This window comes from Leopardus geoffroyi, chromosome B3, assembly GCF_018350155.1.
Source record: "Leopardus geoffroyi isolate Oge1 chromosome B3, O.geoffroyi_Oge1_pat1.0, whole genome shotgun sequence".
Classification (NCBI taxonomy): domain Eukaryota; kingdom Metazoa; phylum Chordata; class Mammalia; order Carnivora; family Felidae; genus Leopardus; species Leopardus geoffroyi.
The window spans coordinates 69427989-69449540 of record NC_059337.1 but is presented as its reverse complement, the minus strand read 5'-3'; the positions used below and the strand labels follow the sequence as shown (position 1 = coordinate 69449540).

Below are 21552 nucleotides of genomic sequence, written 5' to 3'. Positions count from 1 at the left end.
GAAAGCATATTAATATGGTACTGTGAAATTCTAACAAGTGTAGTGTCCGCTTTGTTACTGATTCTAACACTTGTGTTAGACCAATTTGGGAAGGAAGGCAGAGTGAGAATCCTGGGTATTGTAAATACAGTGACGGAGTTGCTCATCACCTTTATTTCTCCAATGCTATCATTAGCAGAATACTACCATTACCAGAGTTCTGTGAAACTGTTTTATTTTTAAAAGTCGTATTGTTGTTATTTAAAGGAGCCCCTGAAGTAATCCCTTTCCTAAAGTGAATAATTATTTACTTTTGAGTTTGAATTTTCATATCTTCCAACATGTCAGCTTGTCTAATGTTAGTATATCAAATGTCATAAATATTTGTTACCTGTTTTTGTTCTAGGAAACTCAGACAGCCAAGAAGCCTAGTGGAAATAATTTTATTAATTATAGGTGTAATAACAAATGGTAGGACTCAAGAGGTGTTGGTGTTCAGCCATTAGCTGACCATCTGGCTTTGGTTAGACCACTGAGCCTGTCTAGACCTAAGGTTTCTCTATTCTTCTACAAAGGGAGGGTTATAATGAATGACACCTATGGTTCCGTGGTCCCAGCCTTAGAGATCTATGCATATTTTGTCTTAAATGCATTCTGAGAAGGTCTTCGCCCTCAAGAAATTTTAGCTTTTTTTTTTTTTTTTTTTTTTTTTTTAGATTTCCTTCTTTGTGGTTAGTGGCTAGGTTCCAAAAGTAACATGTGCTTGTTGTTTACAAAGGAAAATTCAACTGGAAAATGTATCATGCAGAAAGGAAAGTCTCCTTCAATCCCATCCTCTGAGAGAGAATCATTCTTAAAATAGGTATATAATTATCTTGGCTTATTTCTATGCATATATTAGTATTTTTGTGATGTATACACATGTGTATATAGCATGTGTGCATATGCATATTGCATGCATATATATCTTATTTATGCTGTACTAAAACTTGATTTTTTCAGGTAGCAGTTGAAATAATATCTTTGCACGTCAGTACATATAGTTACCTTCTTTTTTTAATTGAGGTGTGATTGACATGTAATACTATGTTGGCTTTAAGTGTTCACCATAATGATTCAACATTTGCATGTATTGTAAAATGATACCCACAAATCTACTTAACATCTGTTACATAGTTACAATTTTCTTTTCTTGTGATGAGAACTTTTAAGATCTACTCTCAGTAACTTTCAATTATGCAATACAGTAGGATTAACCATAGTCACCATGCTGTACGTTACATAAGCTACCTTGTTTTTCAAATGCCTCGTACAGTGTCACTAACTGAATATTGGAGGCACACCAAAATCATATTTTGGCCAAATGGTCAAGTGGTACGTCATATTTAGCTGAAACTAAAGCTAAATATCACTGTCATAGAATGGATGTCTGGAGTACAAAAAAAAAAAAATCTGAAAACTTAACAGAACTTGAAATTTTTTTTTTTTAATTTTTTTTCAACTTTATTTTTTTGGGACAGAGAGAGACAGAGCATGAACGGGGGGAGGGGCAGAGAGAGAGGGAGACACAGAATCGGAAACAGGCTCCAGGCTCTGAGCCATCAGCCCAGAGCCTGACGCGGGGCTCGAACTCACGGACCGCGAGATTGTGACCTGGCTGAAGTCGGACGCTTAACCGACTGCACCACCCAGGCGCCCCAGAACTTGAAATTTTTTAATAAAAGGTTATAGTAGTCAGATATAATTTTGACAATATATATTCTCCTTTTTCCCCAATACCTGGCGTTGGATTATTCCTGCGGTCACTGTAATATACTACACAGAGTATAGTACCGCTGATATTAATGTTGCCCCTTGGCAACTAACCTTGTCCTCTCCAATAATAACTAGGTAATAGACTAGGTAAAGACTTACAACCTCATTAACCACTGGCCTTGGAGATTTGTGTGACGATCATGAGTTTAATGGAAGGAATCTCAGAAATTGAAGCATTGTGCACTGCCAGAAACATACTCTCTCGATGTTTTTAGGAGCATACTTAAGATTACTGCCAACACATATATCCAACTTTCTAATATTTTTGTTGCCTCATACAATTAGTTATTTGAAAAAAATCTGTCATTAACTTTGGCTCTAAAATTGTGGCAGTAAATTAATGTGGTTGACTTTCAAGATGTAACAGAATTGTCTCAATATCACGTGTATCTGTATCTTGGCTTTCCTTGCATATACACCAGCTTCCCCATGATTTCTGCGATAGAATGATACGAGACTTCTTATACGTTAGAAAAATGTGAATTCTCAAAGTATATCAGTTTCGTTTAAATCTGCCCCCTGCCTTATTTAGCAAATTGTAGTGAATAAGTCATGTTCTTAATAAGCTATCATTGGATTTAGCAGGCCTGTGATTTTGGCATTCTTATCAAAGTAGAATATTATGGGGTTTTTGTTGCTCAAGCAGCCTGTGTAACAGGCACCGGCTCTCCCTCCATCTTGTTTTAGGGTTTTGTGTAAGTACACAACAAGGCAGGCCCACAACCTCTTGTAACTCATGAAATTAGTCTTTGGCTGAAGAAGAAGAAGAAGAAGAAGAAAGAAAGTACAGCACTCCTTTTATGCTTTCTAGTTCTGTCCATTGCACTGTGCCTTAATTACCATCTGAACATACAGTGTGACCGAAACTTTGAACGCTTGCAGCTCTTAAGACACCCATGTTTGTTCATTGTCAACCACAGTTAGCTGTCACTGTTCATTGGTTTCTACTCTATACTTCTCCATCTGGACTCACCATGTGAGTGTGAGACCAGGAACTCTTCCAACAAGAGAGTAAAGCAGGAGCAGGATTGAATAGATTGTTAAGGAACTGTGCTGTTTGTTTGAGAGAGTGTGAGCAGGGGAGGGGCCGAGGGGCCAGGGTTGGGGGGGTTGGTAGAGGAGAGAGAGAGAGAGAGAGAGAGAATATATCAATCTGAAGCAGGCTCCATACCTAGCAAAGAGCTGGACATGGGGCTTGATCCCACAAATCGTGAGATCATGGCCTGAGCCGAAACGTAGGGTCAGATGCTCAACTGACTGAGCCACCAGGTGCCCCTGTGCTGTTTTATTTAAAGTAGGTCTACATGTCCAAATGTCTGATGCACAGGGTAGAGGAGTAGCACCTTTGGTACCATCACCATTGTTTTTGTGCATGTTGCAGTATAATTGAGGAAGAAGAATTTCGGTAACACCTTTTCCAGAAGCACTCTTGAAATGCTAAGATTCATGATTTCCACAAGTCTGGATACTCTTTCACCTTCAGTGACAGGATCAGAGGGGTTGGCATTCTTTCGTAGGCATTTGAACAAGCTTATTTTTCAATGTTGGCCTCTCTATGATTTATTTATTATAATTTTAAAAATGTGTTTTTGAAGTTTGATTACTGTTAGCAAATTGTGTTTTCAGCATCTCATTTTCCTCAAGCATTTTCTTCTTTGTATTTTTTATGTGTACATTTTATATGAATCATGATGACTTCATGGATGTCATTGTGATTTTGTAGATTTTCCTATTCTTAAAATGTTTACATTGCTCAATTATGAAATCCATGTCTGATAAGTCAAATATCTTAACCTCTGTGGATCTTTTTAGGGTTTTAGTCCCCCCTCCCCCTGCCACCTTAGTTTTTTGTTACCTTGGTCTCCTCTCCTGATATACTTGATGGTTTTTAATGAACTCTGGACACTAGTTATGAAAAATAGTAGAGATAATTTTAGGCTATTGATAATGTCATTTTCCTCCAAAAAGGATTTACTTTTGCTTCTTATGGGCAGAATCAGAGACTGAGATGATTTATAGCTTTGCCTCAGACTGTGGGAGGTCTGGCTTATTCCTACTTTATCCCCACCATTACTCCTTCTCCTCCTTCTCCTCCTCCTCCTCCTCCTCCTCCCCCTCCTCCTTCTCCTCCTTCTCCTCCTTCTCCTCCTCCTTCTCTTCCTCCCCCTCCTCCTCCCCCTCCTCCTTCTTCCTTTTAATGTTTATTTATTTATTTTTTAGAGAAAGCATGCAAATGGTGGAGGGGAGAGAATCCCAAGCAGGCTCCATGCACAGAGCCTGATGGGGTTCAATCTCACAACTGTGACCTGAGTCAAAATAAAAAGCTGGACACTCAAGCAACTGAGCCACCCAGGTGCCCCCCAACTCCCACTTCTAAGATGTACTCATCAGGGCTCCCATGTGAATGTCTTGGGTTTTCCAAGATTCTTCCTCATCCTTGGGCCCTGAATTCCAATTTTTGTCTGCCCTGTACCATAAAACTAGCAAAAGGTCTCTGCATTCCCTGGTTGTTACTTTATGCTCAGTTCTTCAGTTTCTCAGGACCACCTGTGGGAATGAATAAATGCCTCAAAGGGAAAAGCAGTTCTAAATGTCAGGCTTACCTCCTTAGCTTCTCTTCTTTCTGAGACCTTTGTCGCTTGTGTGCTAAGTGGCTCTTTTTGGCCTAGTGTTCCTAAGCTGTTCTCAGTAAGAGGATTGGTTTACATCAAGCTATTTAGCCATTGTTGGAATCTTACCTGTATTTGAAAGTGAATATTCAAATATTAGACAGTGTAGCATGCTTTGTTTGTATTACTGTTACCTTGCGCTGGTTATATATTATTCTATGCAGTCATAGCATCATTTATAATGATTATAGCATTATTTATAATAGCATTATTATATAGCATTATTATATAGCATTATTTATAATATAGACGTTCAGGAATGCCAAAAATAACACTGAATATGGCATTCAGATATTTGGTCAAGTTTTAAAAATCTACCAGATTTTTAATTTATTCATATATGTGTATATATATATATTTATATATATTAGCAAATGGTATTTCTTATTTTCACTCCTTTTCCTCTTTTTCTACTAGGTGGTTTATTCTGGTTGATTTGCAGAAGCTCTTTGTATGTAAGAGATATTAACCCTTTGCTTATATGTGCTATAAATGTTTATCATTAGCAAATACTGCTACATTTCAGATTTATTGAGGTTTTTGGTGGCCTTTTTATAGCTCTTTTTAACGTTTTTTTTATTTTTTATTTTTTTATTTTTATTTTTTTATTTTTGAGACAGAGAGAGACAGAGCATGAACGGAGGTGGGGCAGAGAGAGAGGGAGACACAGAATTGGAAGCAGGCTCCAGGCTCTGAGTCATCAGCCCAGAGCCCGACATGGGGCTCGAACTCATGGACCGTGAGATCGTGACCTGAGCTGAAGTCGGACGCCTAACCCACTGAGCCACCCAGGCGCCCCTATAGCTCTTTTTAAAAACTAATGTCGCACAGATATTTATAAAGAGAGTATATATATGTAAACATACTCATATCTATATATACATAAAAAACCTTATTATATCATTCAGATCCTTTATTGTCATAATTTTTGAGGGATCAAATTGATTTGCCGATGACTAAGAGTATTAACTTTACCCCTTCTAATAGTGGTGTTCTTGGTCCTTTTTGCTTTTAATTTGATCTTGCCAAATGTTCATATTTCTGACCCATGGGGGTAGTATAGGGTCTAATTTTACCTTTGTCTCTTGAATTTTGAATTCTTCACTTCCTTTTTCCTCTTTTAATTTAGAAGAATGGATTCTATGGTTAAGTCACCTGAGAGGTATCACAAAAGAGTATAAATATGATATGAATGGGTAGAAGTGTGTGGGTCTTCTAGACAAGGGGGGAGGATTGAAAAAGAAAGAGCCTAGGATAGAATATGAAGTATGTTTAGAACGTGAAAAGAGGTCGACTCGAGCAGAAAGTCGGAAGACATAGGAAGCAAACATGGGTTATTGAGGGAGGATCACATTTTGGAGAATCCTGAAAACTAGGGAGAGAAAGAATTCTTCATGTGTAAGTTAGATGTTCTTAATGCAGATAACCAAATAAGTATGTATTTACAAAATAAGCCCTGTGTCAAAGCTTGCTGTCCAGGATCATTTTTCACGCTTGTTTATGCTGATCTTACGTGTTCATTTTCCTTTATTCCACGAGCTCAGAGCAGTGCACCAGGATTCACATGAACTAATTTTGTGCACCTTCTTTGAGTTTTACTTTGCATTTGACATTCTAACCAGGTGAGTTTTAGAGTGATGGTTGAGGACAGTCACCTCACCTGAGAGAGATAGTAAAAGTCTGTCATATTGTGGGTAAGTCTAGAACTTCTTTCCTTCAATTCGTTTCTTCTGCCTTTTCAGCTGCACCTGCTCCCCAAATCATAAATATCTGTTTCCTTGCATACATTAAGCAGATGAGGTGAAAATGTGCTAAATACGAGTAGATGGCCATGTCTGCAGGCCTGAACTATTTTGTTGCCTCTCGAGTAGCATGGAGATGGTGGCTTACTGAGAATTGGGTGAAACGGTGAATGATGGCGCCCACAATATTTTCAAGGGCACAGATTGCTGTGTAAGGATGTGGAAGCCAAGAACTTCGACTGAATGATGTTGCCGAATTTAGGACAGTTAGCTCTTCAGAAGTGGCACTTTTATGCCAGAGGGGAAATATAGAGAACTGAGCCTTTTCCTTTGGCTTTTGCATAAAATTGTGGGGTTTTTTTTTCTTCTGTCTCTAGGGGACTCATTCTCTCAGTTCCGCTTTGTCGAGGAGAAGGAGTGGGATGGTGAAGCGTCGTGTCCAAAACAGGTAAGATGATTTGTCTCGAATGCGGGTTGGCTCTGCTCAAGGCTGGAGACTAACATCCTTACATTATTGTTGAGATAGAGTCTCCGTGTAGAAAAGAGTAGTCATTCATGTACAGTTTAGTCTCCGTTACAGAAACCGTTCAGAAAATGTCTGGGAAGCTTAAATTATACAGGTCTTTGAAGCTAGAGTTCACCTTTACACCTGGCCATCTGTGTGAATTCCTCACATAGACTGGGCTGCAAGGTAGTGAGTTTATAGGCATGATTTTTGTGTGGATTGCTCTGCCGTTGGGCCTCTCTTCTTTCCCTTTCTGTGAAACTTCCCCTTGGAGTTGAAAAGTAATTTTTTCCCCCTCATACTGCTTTTGGTATCAGGTGAAAAAAATCCTCAAGTTTATAGCTTTAGATAACTCTTTATCTATAATTAGAAGAATAAAGCTATAAAAATAAGGACAAATATCACAGAAGTCTTTCAGCGAATCCAGAAAGGCCAACCACTTCATTCGCTTTGTGTTCGTGCCATACTTCTATCCCAAGGAGTTTCGATTCTTTTCCAAGTGGGATTTGACTGATTGTTTCCATATGAGAGATGACAGGTGTTCTTACCCTTTTACAAAGCGCAGAGAATGCGTGGTGGCTTGTCATGGGCTCCCTGACTCCATGGCTAGGGCATACTGTCTGATACAATGATTAGACAATCTGTCCACAGCTTCAGGCAGGTGGCTGAATAGCAGACCTGAAGCCCAAGGGTCGGGCACCCTCCTCCCCGTTCTGCTATTAGCTCCGCACACATGCACACTGTAAGTGGTTCATTTTACCTCTGGACTGGTGTGGTGTCTACTTGTTTGGGATGGGCATTGATTTCCCACACTGTGCGGCGGGGGGTGTTACTTACAAAGTGACTGCCTGTCACTTTACATAGGGTATGTATTACCCCATGGAGAAAGTAGGGAATTAAAAATATTTGTCTGCTTGAGTCTGTGTGGGCATATGCCTGAGGTGCAGTTTAGCATTCTAGGACAAATTGCAAACAGATAACCTCTCACATTTCAACTCCTTTTGGGCCATGTTGACTCTCAGAGAAGGTTTCAGTTATCCCGAGGGTTTCAAATAATCCTAAAGTTCTTCATTCATCAGAACACTGAGAACTTGTTCTTTACTAGATATTTTATTAGATGCAGCCTGTTCAGAGATGAACCAGACAGAGACCATGCTCGTGCATTGCCCGTAGCACGGTGGCTGACCTAAAGTAGATGATCAGCAAATATTTTTGTAATGAATGAAAAAGCGTGACATAAAATAAGTGGTGTTATCAGTGAATGAAGATAATACTGTGGGGACCACTTTGGGCTGGCAGGGATGGAGAGCAGCACCCGGGGAAAGAGATCGTTTGCTGCGTCTCGGCAGAGGAGTGTGATTCTGGGGGGTCCTGTCAAGGGAGGAGAGCTGAAAGACCGGCCGTGCTGAGAGTCAGGATGTCATTGGGGTGCAGTGTTCCCAGAGGAGGGGGCTTCAGGGGTTGTCCTGGGCCAGTTAGTACCAGCAGTTTGATCTTCATTTTCTTCTGGAGGGAAGTTTAGCATGTGGGTAAGAGCATAGACCTTAGAGAGACACGCCTGAAGGTGGGTGTATCTTAGTTCTAGGACTTGGGCTGACTTGTTTCCTTCTCTTGTGTTCTCATCTGTAAAATGGAGCTAATAATAGGATATAACTTGGGGTTATAATGATGGTTTATTTCTATCATCTTCTGCCTTTTTCTAAAAGGTCATTTGTAATCATCACCTGATATATATGTAATTTTTTGTTTGTTGATAGAATTCGGCATTTTATGTGGACTGTGAGTCATTGGTTCGCGCCCTTCAAGAACTGCCTCTCTCGCTCCGACTCAATGTCGCTGCTGAATTGGTCCAGGTAAAAACCCCGATAGCATCTTCCAGACAGTGTGGGTTAGGGCAGCAGAAGAAAAAATGAGTGAAAAATATCCCTCTGCAGAATGTCTCACAGTGAGCTTTTCCTTTCGTAAATCTGAGGGTTTTGTATCAAGGTAGCATTTTGAAAAGTTTTAAGGGAGAATGAAGTAATTTTTAGAGTTTTTTTCTTTTCTTTTCTTTCTTTCTTTCTTTCTTTCTTTCTTTCTTTTTTTTTTTTTTTTTTTTTTTTTTTTTTTTTTTACATTTTACATTTGAAACATTTTGAAGGATCAAAGGTAATGGAACTGAATGAAATGCAAAAAGATAAAGTCTAGCTGGTATTTTACTCACAAACCTATATGCCAGACTCTTTGTTAGCACTAACGGGTGATCAGACAGACATGGTTCCTGCTCTTTGGAGCTTAATCTGTTGGGAAATTGGAGTATCAATCAAGTGACCCAATTGTGTTAAGTCCTACGAAGGAGAAGCCTAGTGTGCTGTGAGCATACATAATAACGAACCCGATCTACTTTGGTGTGCTTAAGAATGCCTTTCCTGCAGGAGTGTCCGATTAGCTGAGATCCAAAGTAGAACAACGTCTGAGTTGGAATTTAAAGAAGAGTGACCCAACCGGATCTACCTTGGCAATACTGCTCATAACGATAATAGCAAGGGCCATTCTGGCTGCAGGATAGTGGAGAGTGGACTAGGGGAATAGGCAGAAGTGTCTGGTAAATGTGTGCGTGCAGGCACGTGGCGGAGGAGAGTGGAGGAGGGGAAGCAAAACAGGAGGCCGCTGCACGGGTCCCATGGGATCCCTGTGTGATCGTGTTGCTGGGGCTAGGGTGATGATGGTGGAGGTGACAGAGAGCTTGACTTTACTTTTGAGCACCTGTGGGTAAAACTGGCAGGACTTGGTCAAGTACTGGAAATGGAGAGCAAGCGAAGAATTGTTCTAGGCTTTCCAGCTTGTGCACCTAGGCGGTGGGGCAGCATCAGGAAAGGCGAGGTTGGGACATTACGGGTTTGTGCCTCTGAGATCGCAAAGTGCAAACAGTAGTTGGATAGAGAAATTGATGGTGCAGAATTAAGGGCTCAAAACATAAATGTAGGAGACACCAGCGTAAGACAGCAGTTGAATAATGAACTGAGACGAGGAGGCCCAGTGGATGAGACTACAGGAACTTGAAAATGTTAATTGTGGCTCCACTGAATTTTTCAAAAAGCGAAACCCTGAGCAGTCCTAATTGTAAATACAATCCCGGCAACTAAAATGATCAGCTTCATTCTGCACCTGAATGTGATGCTACGCTGGAGCAGATGCACAAATTGGTTACCCACGCGGGTTGAATTCAGGGCTGGAGGACAGTTAAGGGCAGGGCAGAGAAGTAGAGAGGTCGGCATTTGCCTCTAAGGGGGAATCGCCATGGAGCTTTAGAAGTGTTTGGGGTTTTCTTACAGATTGGGAAACCACTGCTGTCTCTGCTGGGTGTCCAGAGATGTTCCAAGTCCCACCATGCATCGTTGGGTCCCCCAGAATGAGAAATGGTTGTTAGCACTACACATCAGGGTAGCACTGAGATGAAGGTGATGGGGCCTCAGGACTTAGGGAGAAACAGGAAGCACTGTGAGCATTTGAAAGTGAGGATGTCGTATCAGTGGCAGGCCTTAGAAAAAAGGTATAAAACAATCACAGGAACTTTGAAAACCCGGGTCCTAGTTTTAAATCTCACCCCCACCCCACCCAGTGATGTAGAGCAAACTGTGTTTGCACATTTGAATTACTGGGGGAGTTAAAAAAGCAACACCAGACACCCAATCCAGAACAGATTCAATGACTCCAGGATTATAATGAAAGACCACATCACAGCTTTATCTTGCACACTGAGAATGATGGATGAATATTTATGTGTCAAGCCATACTGCTCTGAAAGCCCTGAGGGGTCATTAGCAAGCTGGATCTGCTCAGGATGCTTAAATGCAGGGACAGGTCTTCCAACAGTAGTTGAACCTCATTCTCCATCTACCCACCCTGCTGCCATGCTGGTCACCCCATGCCTCCCCGCCTCCCCACCAGAACAGAGCTTCTCAGTCTTCACATTACAGTCCCCTGAAGAGTTAACTTTTGTTAAGTCATTACAGAAAAGTGCACGCATAAGTATGTATAACCATGGAATCTGCATCCAGAGCAAGAATCAGAATATTGCCAGCACCCCAGAAGCCACCCCTCCCTCCAGTCACTATTGCCCTAAAACCTACTATCCTGATTCCTAATACTAAAGATTAGTTTTGCCCATTTTTGTACTTTTTACGAATGTAATCAAGTATGTTTTCTTTCCTGTCTGGCATTTTTTACTCAAATGTTAGCAAGCGTCCCTCTTAGCTTGGGGAGCTTGTCCCTTCACCTTTCTTATTCACACATTGATTGGCTGATTGCTTCTCGGTGCCTTTTACAGATGTTTATGTCCTCACAGATGGAAGTATACATACATTCATATAGACCTGTGGTGTTGCCAGGTCTCAGGGTAGTTATAGAAAGACATGGCCCTTTTGATGTCAACTCTGAGTTAGCACACAGCGGAGGTGGGGCAGAGGGGGAGGCCCAGCCCTGTTGTGTTTCAGTGAGGTCTCCCATGTTTTAGCCCCCATCAGTAAGGAAGGGTGCTGGGGCAGGGCCTGAATTCGAGACCCTTTGTGGAGTTGCTGTCTGGATAGAATTAGCCATTGCCCAAAGTTTGGCTTCCTTTGTTTTTGTTTCTGCTTAAGCAAACGTGGCAGGACTCAAGATTTTTTTAACTCTTTATGTTTCTCTTTCAGACCACCCTTCCTTTAGAGCTTCCTCAGGTGAAACCAAAGAGAAATGATGAAGGCAAGGGACGAGGGATGCAGTTAAAAGGGCCCTTGGGGCCTGGAGGAAGGGGGTCTGCTGAGCTGAAGTCTGTTGCTGCTGGCTGCCCCATGTACCTGGGTAAAGATAGCCCAGGTCCCACAATGGGTTCCCGGGAACCCACTGGCCCACTGCAGTCAGCAGCAGGCCCCTTGGAGGAAGAGTTAGATCTGCTGCTGAGTTTAGATGCACCTATAAAAGAGGGAGAGAACATCTTACCAGACCAGACATCTCAGGACCGAGGATCTGAGAAAGATGGGGAGGTGGCCCCAGAAGAAAAAGGTATGGCTTCCATTTGATTTCCTATCCCTCTTCCTGTTTTTCTGCAAACAGCCCCACCTGCGTCCCATCCATACACATCTCCATCAGCGTCTGACATCGATCTGCTGTGGTCCGTGGACATCTATTTCTGTGCTCACATCCCCACTTCCCCCTGAGCTGACCTTTCTGACACCCTTCCTCCCACTCGATACACCCGACTTCCAAAGCTGCTACCTGCCTGACTGCAATATTAAACCCGGGGCTGCAGATTGAACTTGCGCTATAAAAAGGCATTAAGCTTCTCCTGGTCCTCAGCTGTGCATCAGCAGGCCTTTTAATCGACTATCTGAACAGGCCAGTTAACCAACTCTCCAGACTTCTTGCTTGCTATTTCGATCTTATTTTTTTACAAAAGAGCACTCCCTCCCTTGTGTGCGCTCTGCGAGACAGTGGCCCATCTGATAGGGAGAGGCCGAGGGTGACTGCTGTATCTACACCCTGCCTTTGAGAACCTTTGAAGACTTTCCAGGAGTGTTACAATAGTCAAAAGAAAACTGAGCTGTTGGTCTTTTTTAAGAAACTAGTGAACGGTAAAAGGCAACTTCAGAATAACTAGAGGGGCAAATCTCTACCCCATTTATTTGAGGATATTACTGTAACTGATTGAATAACAGAACGTTTCCCCTTGTTGTAAGCAAACAGGTAGGGCTGACTTCTGTCATGGAACAAGCCCCAAGGCAGCCTTAACCCTCACTCTGGGGACCAACGTGCAGTTGTTAACACTGCTTTTATTTCCCCAGCTCCTGCAGAGCCCTCTGTGGTGGAAGAAAAGAACGTGGAACCGGAGCAAGCAAGTACATCAAAAACTGTTACCGAGGAAGAGCTTGAAGACTGGTTGGACAGCATGATTTCCTAACGTATAGAAAGAAAAATGAAAAAAAGTGCCTGAAGCAAATTTTGGTGGCCTTGTCAGCAAGGGCGGGCCCAAGGCTGTCCTTCCAGAACAGCTGGTTTACTAGCATGCCCCATGCCAGTGCGTTCCGTCAACGCTTGCCGCGGTACAGCCTACCTCTGTGTTCCACAACATGAGACTATACCTTTAAGAGGCTCCTTGCATTTGTTCTCTGGCTTAGTGATCTAGTAGATCCCTTAAGGGCAGGGGATGTTAGGGCTCTTGTTTCTAGCCTCCTTCCTTTCAATGTTTACGGCAGAGCAGGTGCTGCTGATAGACACAAGCAACAAGGCATGCATTTGGCCCAAATAAATGAACGCTGGTGTGTGGACTTCCTTTCTTTCCTGGGTGGGGTTTCAGGCCATTTGTGTCGTGTCCCTTTTCCCAGCTGTCACAGTGCGGCTGCGGAGTCAGCCGCAAGAGGTGCAACGCAAGACGCCAACACCAGAGAGTGGGGTGTATTACTTTATTGCAGTGGGCACTTCCTTTTATTTAAGGAGATTCACCTAAACACAGCAGCTCCACTACTTACAAGGGGACCAGAAAGCAGTACTCAATTTGGCATAAGATTGAACTTTTTCTGAATTTTCAGTACAGTACTTCTAATAACAGCAGTTGACAAGCTGTTACTGGAAAAAAAAAATTATATGAATAACCTTCAAGTGCAGTTTCATAAAGACAGAAGATCACAACTAATTAATGGAACTATGTCCATCTGGGACATAAACATAAAAAATTTGCATAGCTATATCTAAAGAGATTTTTAAGGCACTTAATCGATATTTCAGTGTCGACAAAGTGTGTTTTTTTTTTCTATTTCTGTAACTGCTTAAAGCTTTTCAAGCTGATTCTGAATACATTCACTAGCAAGTACCATGGGAGAAATTTGCAGTTAAAATGATGTTTTTTGTAGTTCAGATCATGAGTCACTAGTGGATACTGTCATGTGACATTCAAGTGCGTAAAATTTCAGGTACAGTGCATTGAAGACTTCATATTTCTAGTCCTTTCCTCAATGACTGCCATTGTGACAAACTAGTTCCATTACAACTGAAAAACTTGAAGGTATTCAATTATAGTTTCCTTGCTTCTTTGCCCTCTTTTAACATTTTGAGAGGTTGTCTCCCACAGGGCTATGTCCATTAGGCACAAAAAGCCAAATCAATTCCATGATCTCACATATTTTTAACAAACACTTTCTCATAAGGGAGGCATTTAGAATATGTCACATTTCAATTATTTTGCAGAACTGTAAAAGGATTTATTCCACTGGAAGTTGTCCAGAACTGTGGAGTTTCTTTCTGATTTATCCAAGCTGATCTTCATATTGTTTCCTAAAGCAGTCACCAGCTGGGAAGAAATCCCAACACCTTTCTTGGTACATCTTCCAGACATAAGATTCCTGAAACAATGGGAACAAAGGGTACTTCTTTTGAAACCACAGTAAGCTAAAACCTGTGTTGTTTTTACTCTGTAGGTATCCCTTTGGGAATGGTGAGGGGGTTTCATTTATATGAGGCCCAACTAGAACCTTCTTCCTTGCTCTGTTCCCAGCCTAGACTATTTTGAGAGCAACAAGTCATTCCCTACCCAACTCCTCCTTCCTTCCCCCGCAAAACTCACAACAGTGAACACCATGCAATGATTGCCAGTAAATTGCTTAAAGATCTAGAAAGAAGCTCATTCTATGCCACTGGTACTTGGTAGTAGGCAGAATAATGCACAATGAGGGGACAGTGAGTGCTAGCTCGGGCAGACACCTGGGGCACTGAAGGCAGATCCAGAACCAAGTGCCTCAAGTGTGTGAGCTGTGAAGTTTTCCTACAACCCGGATGATGTTGGAATACTTGATAACCTACCTTCTCTTCCCTTGTTCTCTATCTTTGCATTTCTTTCTCCTGCTTAGTCACAGAATCCCTTTTGACACACACTTTCACTCATACTATCCACACCTCCACATTCCCTGCGTCACCCACACATGAGGTGGTTATCTTTCTCAGGCTGTCTCTCACACCATTTTACTCTCTTTGTTAAGCCGCCCACTCAGCTTCTCCTTGTCTTTTTCTCTGTAATGTTCTCCCCACCTCCAACTATTCTACTCTGAAGCAGTAACCATAAGGGTTTAGAAAATGTCAGTGTTAGCTGGGAAGGATAACCAGAAAGTCTTTAGGAATAGATGAGAGTTGCCTTAGGATGTGGGGTTTCTCAGGTCACAAAGAGATGGCGGAATAACACAGAGGAAGAACGCATGTGAGACACTAAGGGAATCATCAGTCTACTTCAGACATTGGATGCTCTGGTGAGTCTCAAGGCTTCTGAAAAGGAAACTCAATGCAGGGCTATGATTTTTTTTTTAAATCAAAAAATTATTTTATTATTTCTTTTGTTTTAAGCTCATGCCATTTTCTTTTTGTTGTTATTACAAAAGCAATTTATTTATCTTTTTTTTTAATTTTTTTTTTCAACGTTTATTTATTTTTGGGACAGAGAGAGACAGAGCATGAACGGGGGAGGGGCAGAGAGAGAGAGGGAGACACAGAATCGGAAACAGGCTCCAGGCTCTGAGCCATCAGCCCCAGAGCCCGACGCGGGGCTCGAACTCACGGACCGCGAGATCGTGACCTGGCTGAAGTCGGACGCTTAACCGACTGCGCCACCCAGGCGCCCCACAAAAGCAATTTAAATCATGACCGAAAGTCAGAAAACGTAGCCAAACAAAAAACCCAACACTCATAACCCACCAGCCAGAGAGACAAGCATTGCTAACACTTCTGTAACAAGACTTTCAGACCATTTTCCTCACTGGCTATGAGTTCAGGTAGCGGGGGAAGAGTGGAGTTTTGTCACATGTTTTCTAATCTAACGTAATATATTTAGTCAATCTAATTCTAAGTGCAGAAAACTCTAGACTGCAGGGCTAGGATTCTTAAGATATTTTATTTCTCACCTGACCCGTGTGTTCTGTTTCATCTTTGTTAATCAGATACATCAGGAAGAACCTGGAACAAGAGAAAAAAGGTATAAGTGAGAAAAAGACATTACTTTGGTTACTCTTTTTGTGAGGAGAAATTCTTTTGTCCCTAAACCTTGAGCTAAGACAACTCATGAGGAAGCATTTTGGCTATCTTTTTAAAGAGCCCTAAACAACCAAATGGTGACTAAAACACTCTTAATAGGTGAACATAGAACTGAAATTACGTGTGTGTGTCTCAAGGATAGGTCATGGAAAAGGTGGGAAGTATTTAACCTCCTAAAGTTGCTGCGACTCTTCCAGAAATAGCTTTGTTTGTATTATGGATACCAGAGAAAAGCCCACGTAGTCTCACTTGTTCTAACTGTGATGGGTCTGAGGTTTGGGTCTGTTTTTCTGGAACACACAAGTATCCATGGAGGCAGGGGCTGATCATTCAGCTCACATTGCATGATCTCAGAGACCACTTCCAAACGAGCCAGTCTCTTGCCCTCTGAGTATAGGACTGTGAGGCTGGAGGTGGGGAGAACCCGAGCCCCAGATTTCACATCCTTTGGGGTGTCCTTAGGGTTATAGCTTCAGAAGCTATGAACAGATTTGGTTCCTTCCTCCCTCTTCCTTGATCAGACTAAGAAGAAGGTATGGCCAGTAACTTTATGAGGTCTGATACCCGGGCATGTAGGACATTACTCCTTTCCTCGCACATTTATTTGACAAAGCACTGTTTTTAGGGGGAGTTTCAAACATGAATAAGGGGGTTCTCTCAAGCTTGCTGCTAGAGCTGCACAGAGCCAGAAGGGACATTGTTACAATACATAGTGCTCTGGGAAGACGTACAAGCGGGCCGCATAGCACCATTTGACATTCCTCTATTCACGAGTCCTCACAAATGCTCCCCTTTTATAGAAGGACATCCATCCCAGTCACCTCCATTGAGACGAAAACTCTCTTACTGAGAATTAACAATCATGAATACTCACGACTTGAAGGGTATGCTAAAGTTTTTTTAGTTTTTGTTCTCGTTAGGATTTTTGTTAAATTTGTGTTTTCGTCTTGAACTCACATTCTAGGGGGAAAAAAATATGTCTTTGCTACTTCTCTTTAACAATAACACCTTTCCCAAAGGCTAGGGCTGTTCCATCCTAAAGAGAGGTTAGTTTTTCCTCAACAATAAAATGTTGACTCAGGGGGAAGAGCTAAGCCAGGGAGCCGCTTTTTTTCTTTTCTTGAAAATGATCACGGAGAGAAGCTGTATCGTCAGGTACTCTATATTCTCTAAGGTACAGGATTTGTACACAGTGCATGGCACACAACAGGCTCTGAATAACTTGTTCTTGAGTGAATGCTCTACCTCAGAACAAGTACATACTTACTGGAGCTTCCAGGGGGCCAAGCTCTAGGTGCTGGGACACCCACACCCACAACTATCCCATGCTTGCAGAGCTCGTATGTTCAAGGAGAGGACGGGCAGGGTGAGGCCTGCAAACTGACCATGGAATCCGGCAACACGCAGGGCGCCGACCGCCCTGATGGAGGCCCCTGTGGCGTGGTGGGGAGGAAGGCCTGACCAGAATGGGATCACCGGAGAATGGGAAGAGAAAAAACGGAGGCGGTAAACACAGACATTTTAAGTTTTGCTGGAAAGGAAAGAAAGAAGCAGGGCAATAATAGCTGGAAGTAAAAGTAGGGCGGTAGCCTTTTTGCTTTGTTTAGGATTTTCAAAAAGAACGCATGTATGGTGATAGGGAAAGTCCAGTAGAGAAAGAGAAATGGCTGTAGTGATGTATGGGGTCTGATCCTGGGTGGAGGGGCTGACCGTGGCTATCAGTAGGAACAGCCCACAGCCCCCATCTGTCAACACCCGGGAGAGGCAGAGAATAGGGACAAAGGTGCAGGCTCTTGGGGGCTCCTTGAAGTTTTTTCCTAATCACCTGTCCTTTTTTCAGAGGAATAGGCAGAAATGGCACCCACAGAGGGGACACTGAGGACACAACTGTTTATTTTAATCTGCCACTCCTTCCCCCGGCCACTGGCCCCTCCGTTGACCAAGGGTACTCACAAATAGTTGGCTAAGTTGTGCTCCTGTAAGGTGTGTGTTTCAAAACCATGAGGGGTCGTGTCAAAGTAGTCATTGCCAATCCCGCAGATGAAACATTTAGTCTAAGAAGAATAAGAGAAGCAGTGAAGGCATTAGCAAACAGGACATTACAGGTGGGCGGAAAGAAAGGGGTGATGATCTCTGACTGAACTGATAGCCAATGAAGGATACTTCTCTCCTTAATGTGTTGGGCTATTAGTCATCTACTTCACAGGGTCCCATACCTAGCTCCTTGCTAGCTGAGGATGCTTGCTCCTGCCCAAGCGGGGGACGTGGTGAAGGCACCAGGGTGGCAGGCTGGGGATGGATAGGGTAGGGTGCAGAGCAGAAAGGGTGGCACAGAAGAAATGCCCAGAGCTGGCAGACAGGTGCAGGGAGGGAACAGGGCAGGGAAGGCAAACAAAACTTTATTGGTAATTTGCCTAAAATTTGTCTGGCCCTTGGTAATAGCAGACCCTATTATTTAAAAAGTCCCTTTACGGGGCACCTGGGTGGCTCGGTTGAGGGTCCGGCTTCGGCTCAGGTCATGATCTTGTGGTTCGTGAGTTCAAGCCCCACATTGGGCTCACTGCTATCAGCTCAGAGCCCACTTCGGATCCTCTGTCCCCTCTTTCTGCCCCTCCCCCTCTTGCGCTCTCTCAAAAATAAAGGTTTTTTTTTTTTAATATTTTACTATAAGCTACAAAAATAGAGTTGGAACTAGTCGAACATTACCTCCATATCTTCTCGCACCTGTTCCTGCTGGTCTCTTAGCTCTCCAAAAGCATCAATAATAAGACCTGGCATTTTAAATACAAAGACAGATAAAGTGTTTAGAATACTCTGTTTAGTGGCTCAGGGCAGTGGTTCAATTGTTGAGGCCACAGTGTTTTGAAAAAAAGTGAATTATCAAGGCTGATTAAAGCAAAATCAGAAAAAATAGTTGTGTTTTCAAGTGTTGCATCCAGGCTAACCATTTCTCATTGTTCCTCTTCCTCCACCTTGCTGCAGTATTGGATGCTAACCACGGACTTCGTGACCCACTTGGCTCTCCCCTAGTCCTTCCCTGTTCTATGTTGCTTGGCCATTCCGTTTCTAGTCCTGTGGGCTCTTCCTCTTCTCTAGCCCCTTAGGCAGTGATGTAGATCAGGATTCCTCTTCAGGTTCTTTGCTTCTGCTTCCGGAGCATCTCCACTCACATCTTTGATCACCACCACCAGCACTGATGTATCCCATTTGTACTGTTGCATTCGTGTTTATTTTATGTGTGCTTATTATTCATTATTTCTATCCTATTCCATTCCTGACAGGTCTCTTGAAAGACTTACTACAGTTACCCGCTTATTAGCCCTCAACACCCTTATGTTTATAGGTACCTCAACTTGGTGTGACTCCAACTAAATTCATCATCTTCCTCTAATTCCTGACAAGTTGTTGACTACAATAGCAGTACCCCTCCCCACAAAAGATAAAAAACAAAACAAAACAAAAACGTCACTCTCTCATAGCTCCTTTCTCTGCTCCTTCCCCACCCTAATGCCTGGGAAGAAAAATAAGGGCAGGAACCATGAGGCTGTGGGACAAGACTAGCCACAGGAAGGATCTAGGAAGCAGAAGGAGAAGGAAACAACCAGAGTGGGGGATAATAGGGGGGAGGGGGAGTCCTCCCGTGGCATTCTCAAGTTTCTTATGTCAGTGCCCGTATCTTTGGCTCTATGTACAGCCGAATCCTTGCATACAGGAGATAGTCAATAAATATTTACTGAGTTAACAAGTAAATAAATGTCCAAGCCTCTATACAAAATGTCAGACACAGAGCAAGAAAGAACTAGATCTAATAAGCCCTGTTCATATTTAACTAGCAACCCTACCTTGAATGATGGCCAGCAAGATGACAATGACAAAGAAGAAGAACGTGATGTCGAAGACAATGCGGTACATTTCGTAAGGATCACCAGCAGGGTCTTCAATTTCGTCGCCAATGCCGCCTCCTGCTCTTACTCCCACATACATGTGGAATAGGTAACACTAGAGAAAAACAATAGTGGCCATTCAGATAAAAGTCACGGAGCTTTGTCTTTAGCAAGATGGTCCAAACCTTCACCTGCGGGAGGCAGGACACAGCCCTCTCGGGTGATGTCAATATTCTGCTGCCAGCTGCTGTCCTCTGCACCCCCTGGTCAGTGTGGGGTGTCTAAAGGTGGAAAGACTGTGGGTACGTGTAGCCTTTACAAGATTTTTTTTTTAATGAGCAAATAATAAGTTTTGAACTATTTGACACCTGTAAGAGAATTCATGTAGGACATGTCTAAGTTAAAACAACTTTGGGCCCTGATGAGCATGCTTTTGCCAGATGCTCATTTTCCCTCCTTGAAAGTTGCAGCCTCTGGAAAAGGCCTCCTCCTACTTCCACATCCTCTGTGCACCCAGGAAGGCAGGGATTCCTACAGCTTCTGAGAGAAGACGACTTCTGCTCCTGTGCTGCATGGGTCATCCAGGGCAGGGATCTGCGTGCTGGATCCTAGAGCAGGGCGCCGCCCCCCCACCATCAGTCCTGCCTAGAGGGGTGAGGTTCAGAGGGAAAAGCATGGAGATAGATGCATGCTGGTCACAGTGGTGCTCTAGTGACTGTTACATTGCTGTCTGATAGGGGTACCTGCCCCAAGAAAGCATAAGGTGAGGCTTTGGCCAGAATGTTACCTGTTTTAAATGATCGCAAGCTAGGGTAGTTCAATGTCACCTGTCCCTGACACACAGTGTTTGCCTGAAATCTCATCATTAGGAACATCTACAGATGCAAGTGTCGCTCTGCCAGCTCCCCGGGAGGCTGTGTTCTTCTTGCCCACTAGTGGCTGGCCTGACAGGAACCTTCTGCCCCGCCAGCCTGCCACTCGCATTTTGTCAGACTATAGCGGCTGTTGTAGAAAAAAAAAAATCCCCTGGGGCTTCCGGAAATAAACTGGGCACCAGATTCATGGGACTACACCCCTAGATTTCCGAGACAAAGAACCAAAGCTTGACTTCCAAGAAATTTAGATGTGTGTCTGTCCACATTCAGATAGAGGTAATTCGCATCTTTACCACAAATGTAGGTGACAGAGACCCTCTGTGCAGTGTGCTCTTTCCACCTAGGTGTAGGTGAGTGCTCCCAAACCCTGTTTCCTTCCGTCCCTCTGTCTTTCCTGGACACTTCTCCCTTTCAGAGATGTGGATTCTGCTCTAGTCTCTGTTGTCGCTGTGACTCTCCAGTTCCTCCCTACCCAGGGAGGACAGTGACCAGCTGGCCTGCGGAGGTGGGGGGGAGGGGGTCTCACCGTCATCATGTCGTCACACTTCATATCAGGCTCATCGTCATCTTCACTTTTGTTGTAGAACTTGCGGAAGAAGTTGAAGGCCACCACGGTGTAGAGGTAAACCACCACGGCCAGGAGACCCACAGTCAGAACCAGCTGCGAGCAGGAAAGAGACAGTAGAAAGGAGGTGGGTCTTCTCCACCCTCGGAGGTTCTTGGAGACCCCAAGGAAACAAGAAAGGGGACAGAGGAGGGGGTAGGAGCGAAGGTTGCTCCACTGCAGGTGGAGAAAACGGGCTATGGGGAGAAAACAGTAACGCTGAGGGCTTGTGGACTAAATTCATCACCTCCAGCATCTCAGAACGTGACTGAATTTGGAGGTCAGGCCGGTAAAGAGGTAAATGAGAAAGAGGCATTTAGAATCAGCCCCACTCTGATCTAACTGGAGTTCTTACGAGAGGAGGACGTTAGGACACAAAGAGACAGCAGGAGCTGCAGGCACAGAGGGAAGAGCAAGTGACAAAGTAAGAGTCCGGCCAGGTGTAAACT

At 43.3% G+C, this 21552-nt stretch overlaps 2 protein-coding genes across 12 annotated transcripts in view; one reads left to right on the top strand and one right to left on the bottom strand.

The window, feature by feature from the left end:
* The window catches only part of AVEN (apoptosis and caspase activation inhibitor), a 202019-nt gene extending 189025 nt beyond the window's left edge, over nt 1-12994 (top strand). Inside the window, exons 4-7 of the mRNA XM_045450803.1 lie at nt 6583-6653; nt 8468-8563; nt 11381-11732; nt 12512-12994. Coding sequence (XP_045306759.1) covers nt 6583-6653; nt 8468-8563; nt 11381-11732; nt 12512-12627 — 635 coding nt within the window. The 3' untranslated portion in view covers nt 12628-12994. The remainder of the gene's footprint in view (nt 1-6582; nt 6654-8467; nt 8564-11380; nt 11733-12511) is intronic.
* Nucleotides 12995-13115: 121 nt separating this feature from the next.
* RYR3 (ryanodine receptor 3) overlaps nt 13116-21552 on the bottom strand; it is a 529106-nt gene continuing 520669 nt past the window's right edge. For 10 of the 11 annotated variants that reach the window (XM_045450134.1, XM_045450133.1, XM_045450125.1 and 7 more), the window contains 6 exons: nt 21026-21160; nt 19583-19739; nt 18447-18511; nt 17694-17794; nt 15611-15662; nt 13116-14065 (listed from right to left, as the gene is read on the bottom strand). In XM_045450134.1, coding sequence (XP_045306090.1) covers nt 13970-14065; nt 15611-15662; nt 17694-17794; nt 18447-18511; nt 19583-19739; nt 21026-21160 — 606 coding nt within the window. In that variant the 3' untranslated portion in view covers nt 13116-13969. The remainder of the gene's footprint in view (nt 14066-15610; nt 15663-17693; nt 17795-18446; nt 18512-19582; nt 19740-21025; nt 21161-21552) is intronic. The other variant, XM_045450132.1, reaches the window with a different exon arrangement.